General features: G+C 48.0%; 1 protein-coding gene across 1 annotated transcript in view; it reads right to left on the reverse strand.

Annotated features, from left to right (window-relative positions):
• Positions 1-217: 217 nt before the first annotated feature.
• Chmp4b (charged multivesicular body protein 4B) overlaps positions 218-22,983 on the reverse strand; it is a 35,086-nt gene continuing 12,320 nt past the window's right edge. The window contains exons 2-5 of the mRNA XM_021647223.2: positions 5,011-5,188; positions 3,363-3,477; positions 2,109-2,235; positions 218-1,080 (exon numbers count right to left, since the gene is read on the reverse strand). Of these exons, the coding sequence (XP_021502898.1) occupies positions 1,016-1,080; positions 2,109-2,235; positions 3,363-3,477; positions 5,011-5,188 (485 nt within the window). The 3' untranslated portion in view covers positions 218-1,015. The remainder of the gene's footprint in view (positions 1,081-2,108; positions 2,236-3,362; positions 3,478-5,010; positions 5,189-22,983) is intronic.

Genomic DNA, 22,983 nt, shown 5'->3' on the forward strand with positions numbered 1-22,983 from the left:
TTCTGGGGAACCAGCTCTCTGAAAGTGGACCTAGACGTTCCCAGGCTAAGTGAGGCCTCAGCTCTACAGCCTGCAGAATCTCGAGGTTTCTAGGAATGAGGAATCTGCTTTTCCCGAGCCCTTCATGCTTACCCACATGACCCTCTAGACCAATGCTAGGCTGGAAAGGGTTGGCTCTCGAGGGAAGTAAGAGATTGACTGAACACAACAGCGAGTATGAAAATTAAATCGAGATATTTAATAGACAGTGCAAACCATAATTTCATCTGAATATAAATGTATGCACATGTTTCCAATGAGTTCTCTATCAATTATCACAAACAGCAATGAGGACCTTAGAGCTATGTTAGAAAACTGGATAGCTGGAATTTAATTCTAACAATCTTATTTGCTCGCAAGAGAACACATCCATTTCAGATCCGTGTCACAACTCCAAAAGACCAGGGGAGCAGGAGTGACAAGGGCCAGGGTGGTAAACACGGGGCCAGTACACAGGTGACAGACAGAAACACAGCTCTTGAGGAAACCAAAACCAGATGTGTTACTACAGCTAAGGAAGAGGAAAAGCCTATCTATGGCTTTTAAAAAACGACTTTTCTGCCAGTACCATACACGTCTTACAGAAAGATGTGCGACAAGTCAGCTGACTTAAAGGACACGGGCTACATTTCCAGATCATCTCAACTTCAAACGGCTGACCCTTTCCACGGAGGATTCAGCAGTGGAGTTAGCGTAGTCCAGAAGCTCAATGTTGGATTTGCAAATACAGTTTATTTTACAGAAATTCAACATTATAAACAGCAGGCACCTCCCACCCGCCCACCCCTCCCCCCGCCCGCCCCTGGGCACAGACCATGCTACGCAAGAGTGAGCAGTGATGCGGCCTACTGCTTTGGGTGAGAGTGGAGCGATGGAGGCTGCCTGCACCGCGCGTCCTGCCAGCCCTGCGCACGCACATGCCTGCCCTGCGCACGCGCCACCAGAGTCCGTGTGGGCCCAGCCTACGCTGCACCAGTTAAATGGATCCGGCCCAGTTCTCCAGTTCCTTCATGTCGTCGTCCTCCTCTTCCTTCTTCTTGGCTGTGGAGATAGAAAAGGTGATTTCTGAAGGCTGGCTGCGAGCTGGGGCCAGGGTCTACGGTGGACACACACAGCCCTGTCCTGCAGCCAGCTGAGGCCTGCAGCACGCTGCTCCTCGGACCTATCAGCTGTCACCCAAATTCAGGAAATCGGGCACACCCTCCACAGCGACGTCCTTCAGCCCCCAGCAGGGGCCGCCACGTCAGGAGGGGCTGCTTCACACTGGGGGACTCAGTCCTAAAGCACCCAGGGTTAGGGGAAGGCAAGAGCTTCCCTCCCAAGACATGCCATTCTTGCCAAGCCACTTCCACTCGGAGCTGCTGACTACCCCTGACAGCTGCTGAAGAGTCAAGAGTCAGAGGCCCTTCCTCTTTCCCAAGGCAGGAGAGGGACACACCCTGTTTCTGCCTTGCTGGCAGGCCCTTGTCTCCACTCCTGATTGGTTTTGACTTTCTAAGAGCTCTGTGTGGAGCACTTGTGTGACCAAGGAACACTGGGGAAGAGGAAGACAATGCAGCCAAGGAAATGAGGGTGTTACAGAAGCAGGTCTCCAGAGCTGTGTTCTTCCCGGACAGCACACAGCACAAGGTGCAGAATGGGGCAAGGCTTAAGTTCTCACACCTCTGCACTGTGCCCAGAACTTTCCCTTATTTGGGGATAAGAAAAATCATTCTAGAGCAGAACCTCTTAATTCCCACCCCCAACCTCAGATGGGGCATGCAGCAATGATTGGAGACATTGTACTTGACAGCTGTGTGGCAGTGGCTGCTACTGGCATCTGGTGGCAAGTCAGAGGCGACGCTACACGACAGGCCCCACTGTCCCCTGGAGTGACCTGTCCATGCCAGCTCTGCTGAACCTAGGAAACCCTGTTCTAGAGGAGACTAGGGAAGGGCAGATGACGTTGCCTGTGGTCACCACAGCACATGCGCTTCAGCTCAGAACCCATACAGAAGCCAACTGACCATGCGACCAGACCAACCCCTTCTCATGGCACCAGGATGTGTCCTGACTGTGGGCATACTCACTGGGCTTGGAAGGTAGGGCTACAGAGGGGACATTTGGTAGAGGGACTGTTTCGGGCCCACTGATCTCCAGCAAATTCTTGTCTAGCTCCTCTTGTTCAAGTTCCTCCAATTCAGCCATGAGTTCATCCTGCAAAAGGAAGTGTGGTCAGACTCTCCCAGTTGCTACGCCTCCCGTGAACCTTCCGAGAAGAGCCCCAGCATATGCATGCGTCTGGGGTCCTATCATGAGCTTTGTGAGAGGAGGGATTGTATCTTTTCTTTAATCCCTTTGTAGGAGAAATACTGGGAACTAGACCTGGCCCACACAAATGCTAGGCAAGTGCTCCAGCACGGAGCTCTGTGCCAGGCTCTTTTTCGCCTTTTTAAAATTTTGAGACAGGTTCTGGCTAAGCTGCCCAGGCCAGCCTTACACGTCCTCTGTGGTCCAGGCTTGCTGCTCTCCTGCCCAGGCTCCTGAGCTGCTAAATATCAAGCCTGGACTGTCAGCCTGGCGCCATTCCGTTTTGTGTTTTTGAGATTTAGTTTTTAATGTATAGGTGCTCTGCCTGCATTTGTCTGTGCACGTGTCTGCAGTGCCCCCAACAGAATGCTTAGATGCCCTTGGACTGGGGTTACAGATAGCTGATGGCCACCAAGTGGCTGCTCACACCCTCCTCTGGCCTCCAGGGAACTGGGCATGCAAGTGGTGCAGATACACATGAGGTAAAATATCCATAAACATAAAATAAATTACCTGTTTTCTTTCTTTCTTCTCTCTCTTTTTCCTTCTCTTTTTTTTTTTTTTTTTTTTTTTTTTTTTTGAGTCAGGACCTCACTGTCACTCTGGATGTCCTAAAACTCTCTTTGTAGACCAGGCTGGCTTCTGTCTCACGAATGGTGAGATTAAATGCATGTGTCACTATGCCAAGCATAAAATACATTTAAAAAAAGTTTTGTTTATTTTTTAAAATCCAGCCAAACAGTAGTGGCACACACCTTTAGTCCCAGCATTCAGAAGGCAGAGGCAGTTGGATATCTGTGAGTTCAAGGCCAACCTGGACTACAGAGTGAGTTCCAGAACAGCCAGGAGTACACACAGAAACCTTACCTCAAAACAAAACAAAACAGAAACACAACCAAATAGATAGACAGATGAGTGAATGTGTGAATAAATAAATCCACCCAGAATCCAAGGAGGTGCACACCACGCCCTGTTGCTGGCCAAGCCTGAAGTCTCACCTGAGAGACTCAGGCGATCTTCATGGAGCCACTCACCTCGTCAAACTCTTCTCCAAAGCCTACAGGTTTGGAGATAGCTGTGGAAATCTCCTCTGCAAGTTCTTGCTGGTCAGCAATGTCCTGCATTAGCTCGTCCACTTTATCAATGTCCCTTGAAATGAAACAAACAGGTTATCACATTAGCGAGGACCGTCTGAACCGGGAGCAGAACCACAATGCATACCACCTGCTTCTCAGCACACAGTAGAAGCTCTTTTATTATTGCCTTCCCCTTCCCTTTAAAACTGGGAGTCCTGAGCTGGCAGACAGCTCAGCCAGTTATGTGCTCGCTGTGCAAGCCTGGTGACCAGAGTTCTCACCCCAAATCGCAAATAAAGGTGGAAGGAAAGAACTGACCCCACAACATTGCACTCTGACCCCACATCCACACAGGTGTGTGGGCACACACACTCAAAATAGATGTGAATTAAGAATCTCAGCATCAAGCAGATGAAAGTGTCCTTGGCCTTTACTCAGTCCACACCCAAGGAACTCAGACTTTGAAGCCAGGCAGAGTCAAGGACTACCCCACCACCACCCCACCATGACCATTTGTAAACACATCAGGTGAGACTACAGGACTTTAACTCCTGCACCAAAGCAACTCTGGACAGGAAGGAAAAAAAGCATAGGTGAGTCACATGAAAGGCCCTTTTCCCCACTCAAACACCTGTGGCAACTCTATTAGTCCCAAAGGCAAGGCAAGTGTGTGTGGCTTTACATACATGTCTTTACATACCACACAGTTATTCAGGATGGTCTGTATACTTCAAAACATACACACTACTTACTATCCTTTGTGCTAAATGTCTGAGGAAACACAAGTCAAGGGATGAAGCCTTGGCCTGAGCAGCACTTATACCTCACTTATGTGAGGGCAATGCTCCTACACCTCCTGGTTTTAGAGCAAAGAGCACCAAGTTTCCCAGCTGACTAATAACTACTGTCATGTGGCCTATGGAGACTGTTAGCAGACAATCAGCTCTGCTCTGGAGCAGACCAGCTCCAGGCTCCAGTATGTATTTGAAGGGCATGACCACTCTATAACACTCTGCAGACCCCTGTGCTGGAGCACGGGCTGAGCAGCCAAGGCAGCAAGTGTTCCAAGCACCACCCTGTGCAGGATCAAGTATCAAAGAAGTAAAGTAAGTGCAGTGTGTTTTCACCCTTCACAACTGGAACCAGACTGGGCATCTAGTTCTCAAGCCACTGACACTAGAGGCAACAGCCCACAGGCAAGGAAGGAATGCTGGGTGCACTGGCAACCATAGCCCAAGGGTAGGGAGAGGAAATCATGGCTCTCAAAGTGAACAGTAAGAACAGAGTCAAAGCCCTGAGAAGAAGTGCACAGGCCAGGGCCCAGTCCCGTCCACAAAGCAACTCAGTGGCTCCCCTCTCTGGGACACAGGCTTCTCCAGTCTGATGAACAGAGGCATGTTCTAAGTTCCCAACTCGAAACTAGGCCTGTCACAATAACCTAGACCCAGGCGAAACAACAAACAACTTCTCTTTCCGCCCCTGAACTGTGTGGATTACGGGGCACACACAATCCACTCAAGCTCCAAAGAGGGAGCCAAGCTCAGCCAGGCCACGTGCTGAGCACCATCCTCCCTCCTGACGGCCCCTCCCCAGCCATGGCACATACATGTTGTCGTGGGCAGCCTTCATGGCCTTGGCAGCATAACCCATGTTCTTGAGCACCTCCGTGTTGGTGTTGGCATTCTCCAGGGCCTCCCGCTGGAACTCAATGGTTGACAGGGTACCATCAATCTGTGCCAGCTGCTTCTCATACCTCTTCTTGCGCTTCAGGGCCTGCAGGGCCGCTGGAGGGAAGAAAGCAGACTTGAGAGTGCCTGGCATGGCATGAGGTCAGGGAGGACGCTGCGCCGCCCTCCCAAGCGTACTGCAGGCACCCGGCTGTTGCCTCCTCTATAAGAGGCTAACAACAGCTTCTACCTAGGAGCACATTAAATTCGCTAAGAAAACAGAGTTCACAACCTCACGATGCAGAAGGGAAGAACAGAATCATGCAAACACAAGTTTAAATTCTCTGGCAACCACATCTGCTGCAAAAATCAAAGTATGGATAGGCCCTCAGAGTAAGAACACATTCTGGAGTCAAACTGCAGCTCAAAGACATGGGTGAGCAGATTAGATTCCCTGCTAGGTTCACTGTGAGAAGTAAATGCGCCAACAGGTAGAGTGGCCCAGCACATTAGTAAGGCAGATATTACAACCAAGTACCCTGTCGGCGCATTATATTATATTATTATAAAGCACCAATACAGTACCAGTTCACACTAACCTAAATGACAAAAGTAACAAATGACTGTAGCAAAAACTAGATCAGTTTGGGTTACAATGCTGTCACACCAAGCAACGATCCTGTCAATCTTTATGCTGAGAGTAAGATGGCGACAGCGCACAGCATAAAGAGCTTCCTGGCTCCCTGTCCAGAAAGCCCCATGCCTAGAGCTGGGTAGTGCAACACTGTCTGTAACAGAAAGCACATCAACACAACTGAAGATGGGGGCCCTGCCAAGGATAAATCTGGAGTTTGACCATTTGGTCAGATCAAGGGTATCTGCTCTCTCAGCTGTGCAGAAACAGATCATTTTGTCTGAGGTCCAGTCAAGACTAGCAATTCGATTATGCTGTGGAATCTGTAGCAAAGCTACGACCAAACTACACCTTGCCTCTCACACCCAGACTCCTTGCCCTTACACTCTCAGAAAGGCAGCCAGCAGGCTCAGGCAGGAGGAACAGCTGGCCTGGGCTGCACTGAGCCAGGAAAGCTGCGCATACCTGCGCTCTAGCACGCATGCTCCCTCATTCAGTGCCATCACCACAGGCTGCAGTCACAATCACCTGCTCTGCAGAAGTGTATGTCACATAGGCTAACACATCCCTTCCACTTCCAGGTATGTACCCTACGGCCCACAGGACACATACTTCACAGGAGAGCTAAGACCACCCAACAGAGAACTGTAAAGGTACTTAAAACACTGTAAGATTACTTTTTTTGTAACTCAACTGTGCACTTCTCCACTTTGTAGGTAACAGCACTTCATCACAATGTCTAGGACACCTGACTGTTAGTCTAGGTGTCTGCCCTAAGAACCACTTGCCAAGAACAATAGTTTGGCCTCAATATAATTAAGTCTTTTGGTTTTTCAAGACAGGTTTTCTCTGTGTAGCCCTGGCTGTCCTGGAACTCACTCTGTACACCAGGCTGAACTCCAATTCAAAGATCCACCTATCTCTACCTCTTGAGTGCTGGGATTGAAGGTGGATGCAATCATTCCCGGTATAATTAAGTCTTTGAAAGAGAACGTTTAAATTGGTTAAAACTGAGGACATAGTCCAAAGGCAGAGCAAGCATGAGGTCCTGGGCTCAACCCCTAGCAGTGCAAAAGAGCCAACACCCCCAGCCAGCAGAATAAACTGTGGTTCTCAACCTGTGGGTCTCAACCCCTTTGGGGGTAGTATATCAGATATCCTGTATGTCAGATATTTACATTAGCAGTCACAACAGTAGCACAATTGTAATTATGAAGTGACAATGAAATAATTTTATGGGTGGGGTCCACAACGAGGAACTGCATCAGTGGGGGGCAGCATTAGGAAGGTGAGAAACGCTAGAATGGGAGAACCTGAAAGAAACCGGAAGAGCAATGCACTGCCCCACATTAAAGCTTGAAAAGCCACTGAGTCTGTTTATACTTAAATCCAGGCAGGAAAGAGTAAAAGGCTGCCCAGCACCTTGCTGAACATTCTCACATGCAGGTTGTGTAACCTCAGAACAGTGACCTTGCAAAGTTTCAGCAGATGAGGAAACTGAGGTTCAGAGCAGTTCTGCTGCTCAACCCAGGATTTTCAGGCAGTAATTCCCAGGGAGGGATTTATACAGTGTGGAGTCCAAAGCCAATGTGTGCGTTCTGTTCATCCTCCCACTAATAAAAATAGCAGGCTCTTGTCTTGGAGCAGTCTCCCAGCAAGAAGTGTCCAAGGAGAATAAATCCAATCTCCTTAAAAACTTTCCATAGCTCTCTCTGCCCACACTACAGCCTCTACCCTCAGGGTCCTGCAGAGGCAAGAGATGGATTTCCTCCATAAGTGTAATCCTGGGAACCGTAGCACCTGGCTGGAACTGCCACTTTCAACAACCACAGCATTGAGAAGTTATCCTGGAAGAGTCCCTTTAGCCATCCATGTGTGAACACAACAGCACAACAATTCACTCCTGCACCTTAGGAGTGTGTGGAGCTGTGTGGACAGTAACCTAGGGAAACCTGGAGCTCCATGGACCAAATGACACATTTCTTTCTGAACACTGTCCAAGCAGAACTGCCCTCATTCCAAACGCCCTCATCTCGCCTGGATATCTATTTGGGGTGGGGAGTTTGAGACAAGTTCTTATACTATGGTTCAGGTTGGCTCAGAATTCACTGTAGAGTCCAGGCTGGCCCTGAACTCACAGCAATCGCCCTGCCTCAGTCTCCCCAGTGCTAGGATCAATGTATGAGCCAACATACCCAACTCTAACCAGATTTCCAACCAGACTTGCTTTCCTAAGTAGCAAAAGTTCAGAGAACCAAAACCGGGTGTTTACATAAATAAATGCAAACTGGCTCATGAGTTGCCAACCCTCCCAAATTCTGGATGGTTGGATTAAAGAAACAACTTGGAAGCTAATCTTCAAAGAGGAGGCATCCAAAGAAATTCATCTTCTGCCACAGACTTGGTGTCTTTGTAAACACACTGGCTTTAATAGCCCAAATTTAACCCTAACAGAAGTTTAAGAGGTTGCTTTTAGATGAGGAAAAAAAAGTCTGTGAAATCTCCATATTTAATTATGCCTTTGCTAGTTCCAAGAGAGTAATTACAGCAGCAATTACAGTGCCTAATAACCAGCTTTATTGGCTCTGAAAACTGAAGCAAAAGCAACTGCAACCATGTTGAAATAAACATTGGTCTCCAGACAGTTGCTTCATTAGACCCTCCTAACAGCTATTTAAAAGACAGTATGCAGATACACCCTAAGAAGCAGAGCGGCTGGTGGGGACATTCACCCAGGACCAGAAACCCCTTCTACAAAGCATCTGGCAGTGACAACCGAGGAGTGTCCGTTCAGCATAGCGCCACAAGATTTCCTTTCTTCTAGGCAAGGTCAACGAGATTCTGCTTCAAGAAGAGAGGTCTGCCTGCTGTGATCTGGCCCACATTCAGGACAGGTGGAAACAGCCACAGATTCTTACCAGATGTGAATAAAGCTGCCTACACACTCCCTATGGAAAAGGAGGAACCAGCTCTCTCCTAAGTGGATGGCAGTGTTTGCAGTCTTTCCAAAAGCCATGATCTACAACTGAAGGCACCCAGCAGAAGGAAGGATGGGGTGGGGGTGAAGGGTGTGTGCACTGCCTTCCCAATCAGAATAAACCACACAGGAAACACCAGCAAACTACAGAAGATATTCCCCCAAAACTGCAAGCCTGGGCCTCCAGTGTTAGACTAAGAAGAACCCTAAGTGGCTTGGATGTGCACCGCAGGACTTCAGCAGGCGGTGAGCCAAAGGCAGATGAGGGGCTCTGGCCATCTTTCAAGGGTTCTTCCCTCATTCTGCTGTGAATGAAGATTTTTGGAGAACCCTGAGCTAGGAAACCACAACTAGGTACCACGACACTGATCATTTTGGGGAAAGCAGGACAGGGGCTCATCTGTCCTATGTAGAAGAGCAAGAAAAGACCCAAAGTCAAAGAAGCCAGCCCTTGTGCAGGAGCAGTTATCAGCTGGAAGAGGGTGCTAGATCCCCTGCAGCGCAGGTTAAGGTGGTGGGAGCCGCCCATTGTGAGTGCTGGAAACTGAGCTCCTCTCAACCTAAGCTCTGCCCTTTGCAAATCTTGTGTAAGATCTGTGCTGAGCCATGGTGGCACATACCTTTATTCCCAGCGCTTGGGGAGGCAGAGGCAAGTGGATCTCCATGAGTTCTAGGTCAGCCTGGTCTACAAAGCAAGTGCAGGACAGCCAAGGCTACAAAGAAAAACCCAGTCTCAAGGGTCCCCTCCCCCAAAAAAGTTTGTGCTAACCCATGGAAAAACTAAAAAAATGATACGGTTTGCTCTCCTAAATGCTTAGTTAGAAGAAAGAGTGGCCAGGCACGGTGGCTTACATCTGTAATCCCAGGACAGCCTGGGCAACAGAATACGCCCTGTCTTAAGAAAACAAAACAGAAAAAAAAAAAAAAAAGGCAAAGAGACGTCAGCTGACACAGGTCAAGGATATTTTCTCTGAGCAGATGCTGCTGATTTTGCCTAATGCACCAGATGGCCAGGTCAGGGTATAGTTCTCATTTTCCTACTCTGTGTGATAATAGCAGAACCAACTTGGGCTGTAAAGTGAACACAAAACTTCTCAGACACCACGTCCAGTGAGAGTGAGCTGGATCAGCAGGTAAGGGTACTTGCCAGCAAGCCTGATGATCTGAGTCGGATGACCAGGATCCACACAGTGAAAGGAGAGATAACATTTCCTACAAGTACACACACACACACACACACACACACACACACACACAGAGAGAGAGAGAGAGAGAGAGAGAGAGAGAGAGAGAGAGAGAGAGCTCTCAAATAAATATAATAACATTTTTTTTTAAGTTTTCAGAAGCCAAAATGCACTTTTAAAGCCCAGTCCGGACGCTTTGTTTCAGGCTCACATGTAGACCAGCCGGCCTCATTCTGCAATAGCTTTGGAATGATATCTCAACATCACTGCATTTATTCCCACACAGCTGGGGAGTTCAGGCCAGAAGCACAGACATTTTTCCAAGCAGCCTCATTCTCGTGATGTATCTCCCTGCTCCCCTAATTTGCTCTCCGTGGCCAGGAGCTAATGCACTCCATTTAGAGATGGTAAAATAAGTACTTGTGTATGACCAGGAAATGGGAGTCCAAAGCCCTGCTGACTCCATCAGCAGACACACTGGGAGCACACACAGGCAGTACAGTGCTCTCTGTAAAGGAAGATTCTAGAGAAAAAAGCCTGTTATCTGTTTAACGCAGACAAAGAAGAAAGAAACAAGCCCCACAATTAACTTCACAGAATGCTGAACCACCCAGAGGCACTGAAAAAGCACACAGTGTGTCTTGTGTAAAACTGGCTGAGACACCGGCATGGTCCAGCACACTTAGGATCTGCTGGGTACAGCATGTTATCGGTGGTTTAGGGAGGTGGTCAGCCTCAGTCCAGCTCCACCATTATTGCCCTAGCCAATTTCTTAACCTCACTAAACTTCACAGTGACCGCACCAATTTTACAAGGTTACTGTGCTGGTCAGAATGAGGTGTGTATGTGACACGCTGAGCACGGAGCCTGACACGCAATAAGTGCTCAGAAAAGTCCGTAAGTGTGCACACACAGAGTATACATGTCAACATTAGCAAAACACAGCTTGGGCCTGAACAGCAATGGTGCACACCTTTAATCCCAGCACTCGGGAAGCAGAGGCAGGCAGGTCTCTGTGAGTTCAGGGGCAGCCTGGTCTACATTGTGAGTTCTAGGACAGCCAGGGCTACACAGAGAAACCTGTCTTGAAAAACAAAAAACAAAGAAACCCCACATCTTGCGGAAAACAAGTGCTTTCCGCATAAGCACGAGGACCTGGGCTTTGACCCCAGCAAGCATGGAAAAGGCCAGGTGGGTACACCTGTGCCCAGTGTGGGGCGGTAAAGGCAGGTGGATCTTTGGAGCTCATGGCCAGTTATCAGACCTCTCTTTATGTGTTTTGTCGGATGCAAAGTGAGAGCGGGAGGAAGCTAGATCTCCACAAGAATTCCGGATGAATGGGCTGCTCACTCATTCTGCTCGCTTCTTTCCCCTGCCTCTTTCCTTGCCTAGCCCAGCTTACTTTCCAGCATGACAGGAGTCATAATTGGCACTTCACATGTTTACTGGCCCTTTTTTTTGGAGGGGGGGTTAGAGGTCATCTACCATTCTGCCATCAACCCCACAGGTAGGTATTATTATTATCTTACCTAACAGAGTAGGATATTGGGGCATGAGTTCATCACCTGTCCAAGCCACACACAGTCAGGGATACAGCTCAGAGCCTAGTGTACACCATGCTGGGGTTCTATCCCCAGAAGCACAGAAACCAGGTGTGGTGGTGTAAGCCTAGACCCCCAGCACTGAGGTAGAGTTGGGAAGATCGGAAGATCAAGGTCATCCTTGGCTACCTGGAACACATGACACTTTGTCTCAAAAATGGGAAGAAGAGGGACTGGTGAGATGACTCAACAGGTCATCTTGCTACCAAGCTTGATGACTGGAGTTCACTGAGACCACCACAGTAAAAGAAGGACCAATTTCTACAAGCTGCCCTTGACCTCTACTGTGGCATGTTAGTACACACACACACACACACACACACACACACACTCACACTCACACACAAATCAATGTAATATAAAAGAAAAAAAAAGTAGCAGGCAGAGGATCAAAAGCAGGCTGCATGTCTACAAAGACCGCTCCTTTGCTGTGGAAAGCAGCAGGCAGCTGGCCTGCTTCTGCTTGAGGCATCACTTTGCCTTCTGTGCCTGAGCCTCTGAAAGCTAGTGGTCTGGCACCAAGGCACCAGGGGAGGCTCAGTCTGCCCAGAAACTACCAGCTGGCAATCCAAGAAAGCAGGCAGTAAAATTCTCTGACTGGACAAAAAATAAATTCCCAGTAGAATTTAAAATACCAACATATGATAAAAACCCACCATGTTAACATCCTTCACATAGGTTAGTGACCCTGAACCAGGCCATCCAGGGGCAGCTTTGCAAGTGCCAAGAAAAGGAAGGCACCCTCCCCTAGTGCCAGGTCTTCATCTCCTAGGCATCCCACAGGCAGAATCCACTTCTCTGTACGTGTGAAAGCCTGGAGGCAGCGGATGCCCACCAAGGCTGTATCTTATCTGCCTGTTAGCACCCTCAGTGCTCTCACCCCATAATGGTCTCCAGACTCAGGGTCTACATGACTTTTGCTCTGGAAGGGCCAGAGCTCCTGTGAAGAGCTTTCTTCCCAAACTGTCACTTGCCCACACACTTTTCTTCGTGTCAGTTCCCACTGGGATTCCTTCAACTCTGAAAACACAGGGCTCAGAAGTTTATTACTAACGGACAGTGAGGCTGGCCGTCCTGTGACCTGGAGGGAGGCAGCAGAGACCAGTAGTAAAAGGAGACTGTTCTATACTGTGATCAGGAATGGCCAAGACACAAGAAAGGACCCACCAAAGGAGGACTTCAGAGGCCAATATAACAGTCACCTCCTAGAGTGGCTAATGCTTCCCAGGGCTCTGCTACATCAGGGTTCTGTCTGGACAGGAAGAAGTGGGGATTTGTGTTGCTGTTTTTGTGGTTAGGGGCATGTATGTGCTGGATCAGTGCTGTCCACTAAGCCCCATCACCGATCCCTTAGTCTTCCTCCAACTTAAACCCTTCACTTCAGACTCCTGAGGCCTGGCATCACTTATCTGTACCACGTGACCAGCCAGATCTGACAGATCTTAAAAGGACAAACAGTTCCCAAGGGGAAAAATCTACAGGAATACAGAAATATAGTACCCAACAAGGAAAAGTTTACATTTGAAATTCAACCAGAAGTTTCTGATCAGGTACAATAAGGAGGCATAAAGACTATAATGTAAAGAAAACACTAAAAAAGGTGGAGTAACGTAGCATGAGCGCAAATGTCAGAATTAGAAGGGACTTCTGCTTTGAGATTGGCTATTTTTAAACTTTTAATTGGTTTGCTTTATTTTTATGTATTTATGAGAGAGAGAGAGAGAGAGAGAGAGTGTGTGTGTGTACACACCATGTGCATGCAAAGCTCAGGAGAGAGCATCAGATCCCCTAGAATCAGAGTTACAGACAAGTGTGAGTGGCCATATGGGTGCTGAGAATTGAACCTGGGTCTTACGCCAAAGTGTTCTTGATTGCTGAGCTATCTCTCCAGCCTTTGGGTCTTAGCCCAGGCTAGCCTCAAACTCACCATGGAGCCAAGAATGACCCTGAACTTCTGCTCTTCCTGTACCTGCCTCCTGTGCACTCGGATTACAAGTGGACTGTAAGCAGAACCACTATATGCAGTTTATCTAATTCTGAGGAAATAACCCAGAACTTCCTACACTCACTGACAACTGAGCTAATCCACAGCCCCAGCCAGGATATGAAGATCGTTCTAACTATTACAAAGCAGGAACATCTATAATCCTGGCCTTTGGGAGGCTGAGAGAGGAGATTTGCTTCAAGTTTACTAAGACTGGGCTATACCATAAATACCTGGCCAGTGGCCAGGGTCACACAGCAAGACCCTGTCTCCACAAAAACAAAAGCAGGTTTAACTATGCTCTCGGTTCACAATATTTCAGTGACAAAAGGTATTTTTTAACCAGACTGAGCTACTAGCGGTTTAAATTATAGGGCTTTTAGTTACATTACAGGAGAGTATTAATCAAATTACAGGAGATTTTAAGATAGGACTACCTGAGGAGTCATACTGCAGAGGAGAGCCTGGTAAATGTGAGTGTCAATATACACCAGCAAAAACTATCCAAAAAAGAAACAAACCTGTACTCGGTGAAAAGCTTCAAAAAATAATGATCTAAGCAAAAAGAGCCCTGAACACAAACGTGTGCGCGCGCACACGCGCACACACGCGCGCGCGCACACACACACACACACTCTCTCTCTCTCTAATCCCAGAGTACAACAAAATAAAAGCGCTCAAACAGAAATTCTTTAAAGCAGCCAGAAGAAAAATAAAGATAATTATTATGCAATTCCTCACAGAAAACAAGTTATTGGTAAGAGGATATAAAATAATATCCTAAAAAAATGTTTTTTAAGAGTGCGGTGGCTGGGCCTGGTGGTGCACGCCTTTAATCCCAGCACTCACGAGGCAGAAAGTGGATCTCCAAATCCAAGGCCAGCCTAGTCTACAGATCAAGTTTTGGGACAGCCAAGGCTTCAGAGAGAAACCTGTCTCAAAAAAACCAAAACCAAAAAAAGAAAAAGGAAGCAAGCAAGCAAGCACGACGCTCTTCCCCTCCGAAGCCTGGGCTGTGTGCCCTTAGCCTGGGTGACCAGCCTGGGCTGGGACAGAGGGAAACTGGCTGCGCTTGGTTTCCGTTCCCAGGCTGGGGTGCACTGTTTCTCTTCCAGCTGAACCCATGCCAACAAAAGCCCCCTTCTGCCTCAGCAAGCAGGAGAATGCCCTGGCAACAGAGAGATGGGGGCTGGGGCCGGCTATGTGGAAGGGCAAGAGGGGTGTCAGCCTGTTAGAAGATTGAAGCAACACACCAAAGCAGCCCGTCCTTTCTGAGGCAGTCACAGGTAGACAGACACACTGCTCTGTCCAAATGGTGGCAGGTGAAGCAGGGGGGAAAAAAAGACTTTCTTTTGGGAGAGGACAGCCTGTGCTTGGTCCACACAAAAATAGGGCACAGAACCTCAGTCGTGGAGCCAATACATGCTTCCCTTTCACTCTGCGTGCACCTTAACTCGAATGTGTACCCTGAAGGGCAGGCATTGTCCTCCCTCAGGGTCCCTGATACACAGCAAGTGCTCAAAGACTCCTGAGTAGGAAGTCCGAGCCCTGGGCAGAGGGCTCAGCAGATCCTAATAGGCAGCCAGTGAAGGAGGGGGCCGAGGGGCAGAACCCAGGTCTCCTGTCTTCCCTGTAAGCCCTCCTTGAGCTAGGAGAGAACCCCTGAGAACCCCTCTGCACACTCAGTTTCCCTATCACAGGGTGGGGCAGGCCAGTTAGCCACTGAGTTGACGCGCTCTGGTTTATAGTGATTGGCTAGTCGTGAACACGTGACCCCAGCAGCCAATCAGTTTCCTCTTTGAGCTTTCTAACGCCTCTGGAGAAAAAGAGCTAGGATGACTTTCCAGGTATAAAACTGTAAACCAAACGGGCCAACTAGACAATGACTAGTCTTACGGGGAAGTCACGAGAACGGAAGTGACTGTCAGAGAGAGAGTCCAGCCCTGCCCTTTCCACAGTCACGTGAGTCGACAAGCCCCTTAGCTGCTGAGTAACTCGCGCCAACACCTTAACAAGAGGAGCAGTGGGTCCGTTTAGAATCCCAGTACGCAGGACGCGGAGGTCGGAGACTCTCCTGATTCAAGGCAGTCCTCAGGAAGCTCCAAGTCTGCTTGCAGTAATGAGCCCCCTCTCAACGGAAAACCAAAACAACTGCACGTAGCAAGTGGTGAGCTTGAATTCCAGCTCAGTTCCTCTGGCTCCAGAACCCTTCCACTATCAAATCCTGTTTAGTGAAACAGCTCATCCTGATGGCACGAAGGAACCAAACATAAGAGTTTTACTTAAGAGTAAACACAGGAGTAGCCGAGCAGTGGTAGAGGACGCCTTTGAGGCCAGCCTGTCTACAGAGTAAGTTCCAGGACAGCCAAGGTTACACAGAGAAATCCTGTCTCAAAAACAAACAACAACAAAAAGATTTTACCACAATTAAAACACAAGAGACAGAGGTGGGAGCTGCAGCTGGGTTGATAGAGTATCTGCCTAACGTTTTGCAAAGCTCTGGGTTTCCATCCCCAGCAAAACTCAAGCATGGTGGCACATGCTTATAATCCCGACCCTTGGGAAGTGGAGGCAGGAAGACCAGAAGCTTGGGTTCATCATTAGCTACATTTCCAGCCTGAGGCTGGAAAGTACTTAATTGGCATGCACAAAGCCCTGGGATCAATCTCTGGCACTAAAACCAACCGCAGTGGTCATGAGCCCACCACCTGACTGTCCTAGAAACACAGCAGGTAAGACATGTCATGTATGTGCTACTAACAAAACTGGAGGACAAACTCCAAATTAATCTATGCTCCCCTGAATATGTCACAACAGTGCTAGATCATACTCCAGCAGTACAGAAAGGAATGCAGAGGAGGAAGTATCAGAAAGTAGGCTTCCTGACTGAGCACTCTGCATTGTTCCTCCATTACCTCGGAGAAGACAAAGACAGGAGGATCACCATAGGTTCTAGGCCAGCCTTAGCTAGCTAGGCAAGGCTTGTCTCAAAATACAAACAAGAACCTAACGGTATAGTCAAGCTGTCAGAGTGCTGGTTTAGCACACATGAAGTACTGGGTTTAGTTCCTGGACCACATAAATTGAGCATTGTTGCAAAAAACAAGGGGTAGAACATGAGATGTTCAGTGAATAAAGATTAATGATCTAGGTTCAATTCCCAAAACATACAACAGGAGACAGAACTGATTCCCACGGCTGTCCTCTGACCTCCACACATGCAATGTAGCATATGGCTATGTATATACATACATAAATACAATTGTTAAAAGGAGCAGAACAAAGATACTTAAACAGGGAGAGAGGTACTAGGGTGATGGCTCAGTGGGTAAAGTACTTGCCAAAAGCATGAAGATGTGATTTAGATCCCCAGAAACAATTTTAAAACGCAGAGAACGGTGACAACACACTTGTAATCCCAGAGGGAGGCACAAAAAGGAACTCCCTGGAGTAAGCTGACCAGCAGGATTGACCAAAATGGTGATTTCCAGTTTCAGCAAAGACACCCTACCTCAAAATAAGGTGGAAGGTGATCCATGAGGATACCCAATGTCAACAGTGGACCTTTACACCCACATGCCCACATATGGAAACATGAACACACACACACACACAAGGTGTGGCAATCATCAGGAAAGGCCATGAGGACAGAGAGGGGGGCAAGACAAGAAGAAAGCTATCACCCAACACTGTGATCTTGGACTTTAAATCTCCAGAATGTCACTTTCTGCTAAGCTATCTGGCTGGCACACAGTAGCTTGTTAAGGCTCGGAGCGACTAATAGAAGATGAGCCGTGAAAATCCTCTAGCCATTCACACCTTTACTCTCACATGGTTTGGTATGCCCACTGCTCCTGGGCCACCCCTCAGATAAGTGAGGGCCTCGGTGTCTTCCTTGCCTTCCCTACCTCCTTAGCCCTTGCCTACCCCTGGCTCCAAATTTGGGGTGTAGAGGAGGTATACCTGCCATGATGTCCACTACCCTCGTCCATGACTCCACAGCTGGCTCTGGCCACAAGTCTCAGTTCTCTGTACAGTGGGATAGGGGATAACCTGAGGTAAGCCCTGGTCTTTTTATTTCTAAGAGTCGGGACTCATTAGAACCTGAGCAACATTCAGCCAGCCTGAGCCATCGCCCTTCTTCCCTATCTACCACCTACACATGGGCCACGATAAGACCTCCAAATTTGGCATTCGGACACAGACGCTCCAGGATGTCACCTCTCCACAGGGACTCCACCTCAGAAACCTAACCTTCGAAAAAGTGGGTCACTGGTAGCCTAGTTTGGACATGGCTTTCTTTACTCCCATTGGTCACAGAGCCATACACCCTGTCGGCAGTTAAAACCTTCACTGTACTTCAAGAAATTGGATCAGAAAAGTTGCTCTTGGGTTTATTTTCACTTATGAAAAAAAGAAAACCCCATGTTTTAAATCATCCAACTAAAGAAACCAGTGACATTCAAGCCAAAATTATCTTAGATGTGTGGTCTTACAGTCTGAAGCGAGAAGAGAAGTAGGCTTCTGGAGGCCTGGGGCCAAAAGAAGAGGGGCTGCTTGTTGTCCCCGCCTGCTTCCCAGGGGGAAGGGAAAGCGGAGAGCCCTAGAGTGTAAAGAACCAGCCAGAGGCTGAGTGGTTATGAGCGCTGACTGCAATGACTGCAAAGCCCTCTTGGCCTCCATGGGCACTGCGTGCATTTGGTGCACAAACGTACGTGCAGTCAGAATACCTATGCACGTGAAACAAAACTAATACTGTTTACTGAAGGGTAAGAAAGAGCCAGCTGGAAGAGGCTGAAGTGTGGAAGTATCTACAGATACGAAAGGACTTGGCGGGGGGGTGACACCCATGTCTACATAAAGTCCTATACTACTCCTCTCCCAGCAAGAGGTAACCCTCCTATAGAGACTCTCAGCCCCTCTGGATTTCTCCCTTGGACTATAGTCACCTCATGGGCTACACGTTAAGACCACAGCCAGCCGCTGACCACTTCTGAGCTCCCTACAGTATCTAGCACTGCAGGACCCTGGGAAACACCTGTTGCGATAAACACTGTCTCCTCCCAAGTCCTGAGTGGCTGGCTATGAGCTCAAGACTGCCAACGGTGGAGATGTTAGCTGAAAGGGGGAAGGGAGTTTACACAGGAATATGTTGATAAAATTCACTGAGCAACACTCTTCAGACTCATCTGCTTTACTGTAAGTTACATTTCAATTACAAAACACACACATACACACTGGGGGTGGGGGAGGCTGGAGATGGGTCAATGGGTAAGAGCACAGGCTGCCCTTTTAGAGGACCTAGATTCAATTATCAGCACCCACACAATAGGTCACAACTGTTTGTAACTCCAGTTCCAGGGGATTTGGGACCCTCATGCAGACAAAACATCAATGCACATAAAATAAATAATTTTTTTTTAATTAAAAGAAAAAAAACCATATACTGCTAAGCCAACTTTTCCTTGGGTCTCTAAATCCTCCCAAATCCTAAGTGGGTTAAAGGGAAAATTAGTCTGATCCTTTGCATGGGAGGGAGTTGGGACAGAGGAAAAGCCAGTGCCGTCTCAGCCTTGTCATAGAGTAGAAATGTAGCTGCAGCCCCTGGGTTTGTGATCCTCCACCCAGGTGGTACCATCCTGCCAAGCCACCTACAGCCACTTAGAACTCCAGAGAAAACAAGCCTCCAAATAGCAACTGTTCGTTCCATGTCTTCTGTCAGCTGGCTTTCTACAGGGCAACTTTATTTTGAAAACCCTCCCGGCGGGGTTGGGAACGCTGTGCCACAGTGCTACGTCTGTCTGTCAGAAAGCATGGAAGCAGGAGAACTCCCCGGAACAAGGAGACAGGCAGCATGGGCTCATTCCTATTTTGTCGGCAGTGAGCTGTGTCACTGTTAACAAGTCACCGAGCCTCTCTGGGCCGGGAATATCCTCCTGTATGACAAAATGAGCTTGGTGTTCTCAGGCTTCCAAAGCACTTAGAAGACAGGAATGTACTGTGTAAGTTAGTAAAAAGGAGAGACCCACTAGAACCAGCATGCCTTGAGACTTGAAGTTCTAAGGGCCTAAGTTAGTGGACGGTAAGTGTTTCCATACGAAGAGGCTTAGCTGCTCATGTGGGCCAGGACTTACTTGAACACTGAGGCCTCTGGAGAAGAGCTTGGGGGCTCTTCCTGGCACTCCCAAGCATCCCCAGTAGAGATGGTGCCTCAATCGCCACCCTACATCTGAGTGCATTTCTAACAAAACTCAAGGTAGGCCCACCCTTAAGACCTGGTCCCTTTCTCCATTATCCTTACCCAGGAGACAAATCCTCTACACCTGATGACCCAGTAGGTGGGTCATCAAGGAAGTAAAATCCTGTCAAGGGTGCATCCCTAGTGCTTAGCTGGTTACTGGTGGATTTCTGTTCAGTAAAACCTGAGGCTGCTCAGACCAAAAAGAAATCTGTGTTTGATTCACCAAATGACTAGCCTGTTACAGATCCAAAGAAAGCCTGGGAGCCAGGAGAAATGCCCTCCTGAAATCTGGGCTGTTGCCTGGCTCCAGGCTCAGGGGAGCAGCCGAAAGCCATTATCCAGCGGCAGCCTCTGAACTAGGAATGAAACTGAAGAGGCCTCGGCACCTGCTCCACAAAATGGCCTGTGTTGCCTGCACTTTCTAATGAGCAGGGCTGCACTGACCGAGCCAAAAAATGAAGGCCGAGTTACTTCATTTCTTTACAAAGGCAAACTACTTGGAGCAATACCTGGCTCTCTGGAGGTTACAGTGATGTGGTCCTGCTGGCTCTGAGAGTGGCAGCACTCGTTTAACCTCTCTTCCTTTATTGGTGAGGAAATAAAGGCCCAAAGGTGAGAAGGCACTTGTCCACAGATACAGTGTTAGAACCAGAACCTGAGTGACAGTGCCGTGAGGTTCCAAGAGTCTGACCCTTGTGGGCAACGCAGGGAGTACTCAGGAGCAAGAAACCTAGGAGGCTGGAATTCAGACTTTTTGGGAATGAGATAAAAGTCTGGACTGAATTGGAAATGTATGGTTTCAAAAACAGAGGTCATTGTCATCCAAGAGAAACAACTATCTCTGTTCTGGATCAAAAATAAACATACAAGAAAAATAAATAATTTTTAAAGGGTTGAAAAAAATGGCTTAATTGCCAGCCAGGGAGGCAGAGACAGGCAGATCTCCGTAAGTCTGAGGTCAGTCTGGTCTACAATGAGAGTTCCAGCTAGTGCTACACAGAGAAACCCTGTCTCAAACAAAACAACAGCACCTACAAAAAGATGGCTTAATGGTTAAGAGCACTTGCTGCTCCTGTAGAGGATCCAGATTCAGTTCCTAGCACCCACAGTCACCTGTAACACCAATTCCAGGGGATCCAACACCCTCTGTTAGCTTCCAGAGTCCCAGGAGGACACACTGTGCACACAGTTACATACATACATGTAGGCAAAAACACATATGCAAAATAAGATATATAAGTGTTTGTTTGTTTCTTTGAGACAAGGTTTCTCCATATAGCCCTGGCTGTCCTGGAACTCACTCTACAGGCCAGGCTAGCCTCAATCCAAACTCAGAGATACATCTGCCTCTGCCTCTCTGCTGAAATTAAAGGCATCAGCCACCATGCCAGGTTCATTCAATCATTCATTTAGTCATTCTTCATTGAGACAGGGTTTCTCCATGTACCCTGGCTGCTCTGGAACTTGCTATGTAGACGCAAACTCCCAGCTCCTCTGTTTCCCAAGTGCTGAAAGGCATGCACGAGCACACCTGGCTTATTTATTTATTTGTGTGTACCTGTACATGGGTGCAGGCGCCAGAGATATTATAGTCCCCTGGAGCTGAAGTTGTGAGCTGCTGAAGTGGGTATTTGGAACTGGGTTTGGATTATGCTGAAAAACAGCAAATGTTCTTAAAAACTAAGTGATTTCACTGAGCAGTGCCTTTAATCTCTGCACACATAAGTGGATCTCTGTAAATTCAAGGACAGCCTGATCTAGAGTTCCAGGACAGCCAGATCTACACAGAGAGTCTTATCCTGAAAACAAACAAACAAACAAACAAAAAACCACACACACACACAACCAATCAACAAACAAAAACTCTGATTTCTCCAGCCTTGGATTAAATAATTGTTCATCTGGCTAACTGGATGAACTAGCCAGGCAGCTGAAAGTGACCACACAGTAACTACCAGGAAGCCATGAGACTGCTGGTTAAATGAGGGTGGGTCAAAGCAGTTTAAGCAGCAAGGATTGGACTGCTTACTTTGGCATATCGCCTGAAATAGCTTCGGAGTGGGGGGAGGGGGAATGCCATTCTGCCTCTGTTCAGCTGCCCAGGATGTGCTGGGCACAAGGAAAACCCACAAAGTAACAAGAGAAAGAGTGGTGATGGCTGGGACTTCCCTCACAAGAAAGCAAGCAGCTCCACGACCCACCCTACCCTCACAGACAATGATGAATAAAAAGCCCTTCATTCAGAGTGCCACACAGATAGAACTGCTGGTCCCCACACCCTGTCTGGGTATACAAGGTCCTTCAGTATGTACCTCAACACAACACAATTCAAGTTCTTTGACTTAGCACCTAGGGCTTTCTGGGGCAGAAGGTAGCCTGCCTTTCCAGGCCCTAACTCTCATGACCCACACAGACATCTTCTACATAGCACATGGCATATGCTAATCTCTGCACTCTGGCTTCCACAATCTCTGCCTGGAATGGTCCTACTCTTTCATTTCTTCTACATCCCAGTCATCTACCATGACCCAGCTCAGAAACACTCCACAAACACATACTCCCTGCAGTGTCTGACTCTGCCAGTTTGAAATCTTTCTCTTGCCATACTGACTGAGTGCCAGTGGCAGTATGCCTTATTTGAGAGATAGCTGGACGCTTCTAGAGAGTAACAACTGTGTCCCAGATGGTCTCATGCAGACAGTTTCACAGTGTGTTCAAAAATGTTTGTGGAATTGGGTGGAACTTTAAACTACCAGCCTCTTTTCTTTGCCATCATCACCCAGCAGAAACAAACAGCTCACCCTGGGACGCCATCCAGGAGCCCCAGCTCCTAGTTTTGGAAATGGCTGGCTCTTTTTCTGGGATGATTTGTGTGGCCTGTGGCTCCCTGCTTCTTACCTCTGAACTAAGAATAATATTCTGGTCAAAAAAGCTGTTTTGAGATGAACAGGTCTAAAAACAGATACTCAAGTTCAAGGCCCATTATTACAAACTCCCTTTAGACTTATGCACCATGTAGCAACTAATGCTAGAAACTTGAAGTCTGTTTCCAGCCAAACGCCTCCTCTTTCATCACAAACAGCCTAGTGTGTAGCAGCTGAGAGAGCTGCACTGAGGACTCTTGGGGAGCCTGTTGACTCTGCACTTCCAGAGTATAAGGATTTCCATTTCAAGTGTGAAGACAGTTCATGGTTTCAGGCCTGCTGTGCTCTGTCTCCTGCTATAAATCCACGGGCCCACAGGGTTGGTTCAGTTAGCACTCCAGTGCTCTGGGTGTGCTTGCAAGCACTG

This window comes from Meriones unguiculatus, chromosome 4, assembly GCF_030254825.1.
Source record: "Meriones unguiculatus strain TT.TT164.6M chromosome 4, Bangor_MerUng_6.1, whole genome shotgun sequence".
Classification (NCBI taxonomy): domain Eukaryota; kingdom Metazoa; phylum Chordata; class Mammalia; order Rodentia; family Muridae; genus Meriones; species Meriones unguiculatus.